Source organism: Etheostoma spectabile, chromosome 22 (assembly GCF_008692095.1).
Source record: "Etheostoma spectabile isolate EspeVRDwgs_2016 chromosome 22, UIUC_Espe_1.0, whole genome shotgun sequence".
Lineage (NCBI taxonomy): Eukaryota > Metazoa > Chordata > Actinopteri > Perciformes > Percidae > Etheostoma > Etheostoma spectabile.
Window position 1 is genome coordinate 10,986,878 of NC_045754.1, and position 1,826 is coordinate 10,988,703.

Genomic DNA, 1,826 nt, shown 5'->3' on the forward strand with positions numbered 1-1,826 from the left:
GTGTGTGTGTGTGTGTGTGTGTGTGTGTGTGTCAGACAGTTTGACTGACACCTGTTAGTCTCAGGGTCCAGTTTTAAGACGGGATAATGTGTTTTTTGTCAGTGCTCTCCGTCTGTCTCACACACATTGAATTCAGTCTATGACCACTCCATGGTAGCAGAAGAGCTTTTAGCCCGAGGGCGAGGGGCTAGTCGCTCAGTGCCCTGGAATGCAATTGACTTTCTAAATCCCCCACCAGTCTATCCTGGGGCTTTGGGGCAGGGCCTATCTCAAGCCCACTTTTTCCATGTGCGCTACTTCTGGAATCTCAAAGCAAGCAGTTAGCTGATTCTCCCAGCCTCACTCATTGACCGTCACTGTGTTTGTTGATCCCAAGGTGCAATGGAGGAGGAAATAGCAGATGAAGACAAAGATTGTTCACTTGGGGAAGGTAATGAGCTTTCTGACAAGCCACTCGCAAATGAACTATGATCCTTTGGAGGTTTGAGTCAATTCTGTCTGCCGAGTGTTATTTGGTTAGCAGTGGGGAAACTGTGTTTGGGAGTTAAAAATAGGATTGGAAATACATGAGACTACCAGGGCTCTGAACTTGAGCAGGGTGGGGTTTGTGCTAATGGTGCTAGTGACAGCGCTTGATTGTGACGCACCTCCACATAATATTTCTCTTAGGTTTTAGAGTTTACTGATTCAAAAGATCTGCAGGTGAAAACGAAACAAAAACTGGACTAGATTGAGTGGACAGAAACAAGAAATTTAGGGTAAGAAAATATGGCACAAGAAAACAAATACAAGTTCATTTATTGCAGCTATACTAAGCATGTGTTTTTTCCCAGTTGTTGCACTAGTTCAATCTACGGAGTTACCTCGGTCTTATTCCCAACATGTCTTTGAGCCACAGATGAAAAAAAGGAATTTATTGTTTGCTTCTCACAGAATGCTTTTAAGCTTTCAAAGAAAAAAAGTAAAGCCATATTACACCACCCACAAAATAGTTGCAAATCACTTTAAATATCCATCTTCACCAAGAACCAAAAGGTACACATTATAGCTCTGCTGTTAAAAAAACAAGGCAACACAACAGCTCACTTTATAGCTTCTTCTCTCTCTTTATAGGTTCTTCTTCTTTCTTTATTTTGCTGCCATCCGTATTCTCTCCTTTATTACCCTCTTCTTTTCTCTTCTTTTCTCTTCTCTTCTCTTCTCTTCTCTTCTCTTTTCCTACAGAATCTCACAGGAGAGCTTTCAGCTTGATGGATTGTTTCTGTATTCCCGAGGCCATGATTGATTTAAGACAAGATGACATAGTGCAAAGATGTTTATACGCCTAAGGAGGCTGTGTTTATTTAATCTCCATTCTGTCCTAAAATCGAATATTCATCTTTTTATTCTAGAAAGTGATTTCATATGATGATTGCCTATTATAGTAGGGGTATGGTTAAGGTCTTCTGAAACAAACAGACATTTTAATATTTTTGAATTGAAAATGTCACCCTTTAATTAAACATATTGCATCTAGCAGTTTCTGTTTAATCTCAACATTTTGCAAGGCTCTGGATGTATGAACAGATGCTCTGCATATCGTTTCCGAGTAACTCCATTTGTGCCTCCTTACATTAATGGATATCCTTGGCTTTTGTTTAAAGGTCCCAAATTTTACTTTATGAGGTTTTTTAACATTAATATGAGTTCTCCCAGCCTGCCTATGGTCACCCAGTGGCTAGAAATGACAATAGGTGCAAATCGAGCCCTGGGTATGCTGCTCTGCCTTTGAGAAAATGAAAGCTCAGGTGGGCCAATCCCGAATCTTGCTCCTTATGAGGTCATAA

General features: G+C 40.5%; 1 protein-coding gene across 19 annotated transcripts in view; it reads left to right on the plus strand.

The window, feature by feature from the left end:
- kiaa1217 (KIAA1217 ortholog) overlaps positions 1–1,826 on the plus strand; it is a 111,785-nt gene that overhangs the window by 63,426 nt on the left and 46,533 nt on the right. Inside the window, exon 1 of one of the 19 annotated variants that reach the window (XM_032503534.1) lies at positions 306–430. The exons of the other annotated variants lie outside the window; for them this stretch is intronic. Coding sequence (XP_032359425.1) covers positions 382–430 — 49 coding nt within the window. The 5' untranslated portion in view covers positions 306–381. Of the gene's footprint in view, positions 1–305; positions 431–1,826 lie in introns of those variants that run through there. 19 annotated transcript variants of the gene reach the window in all.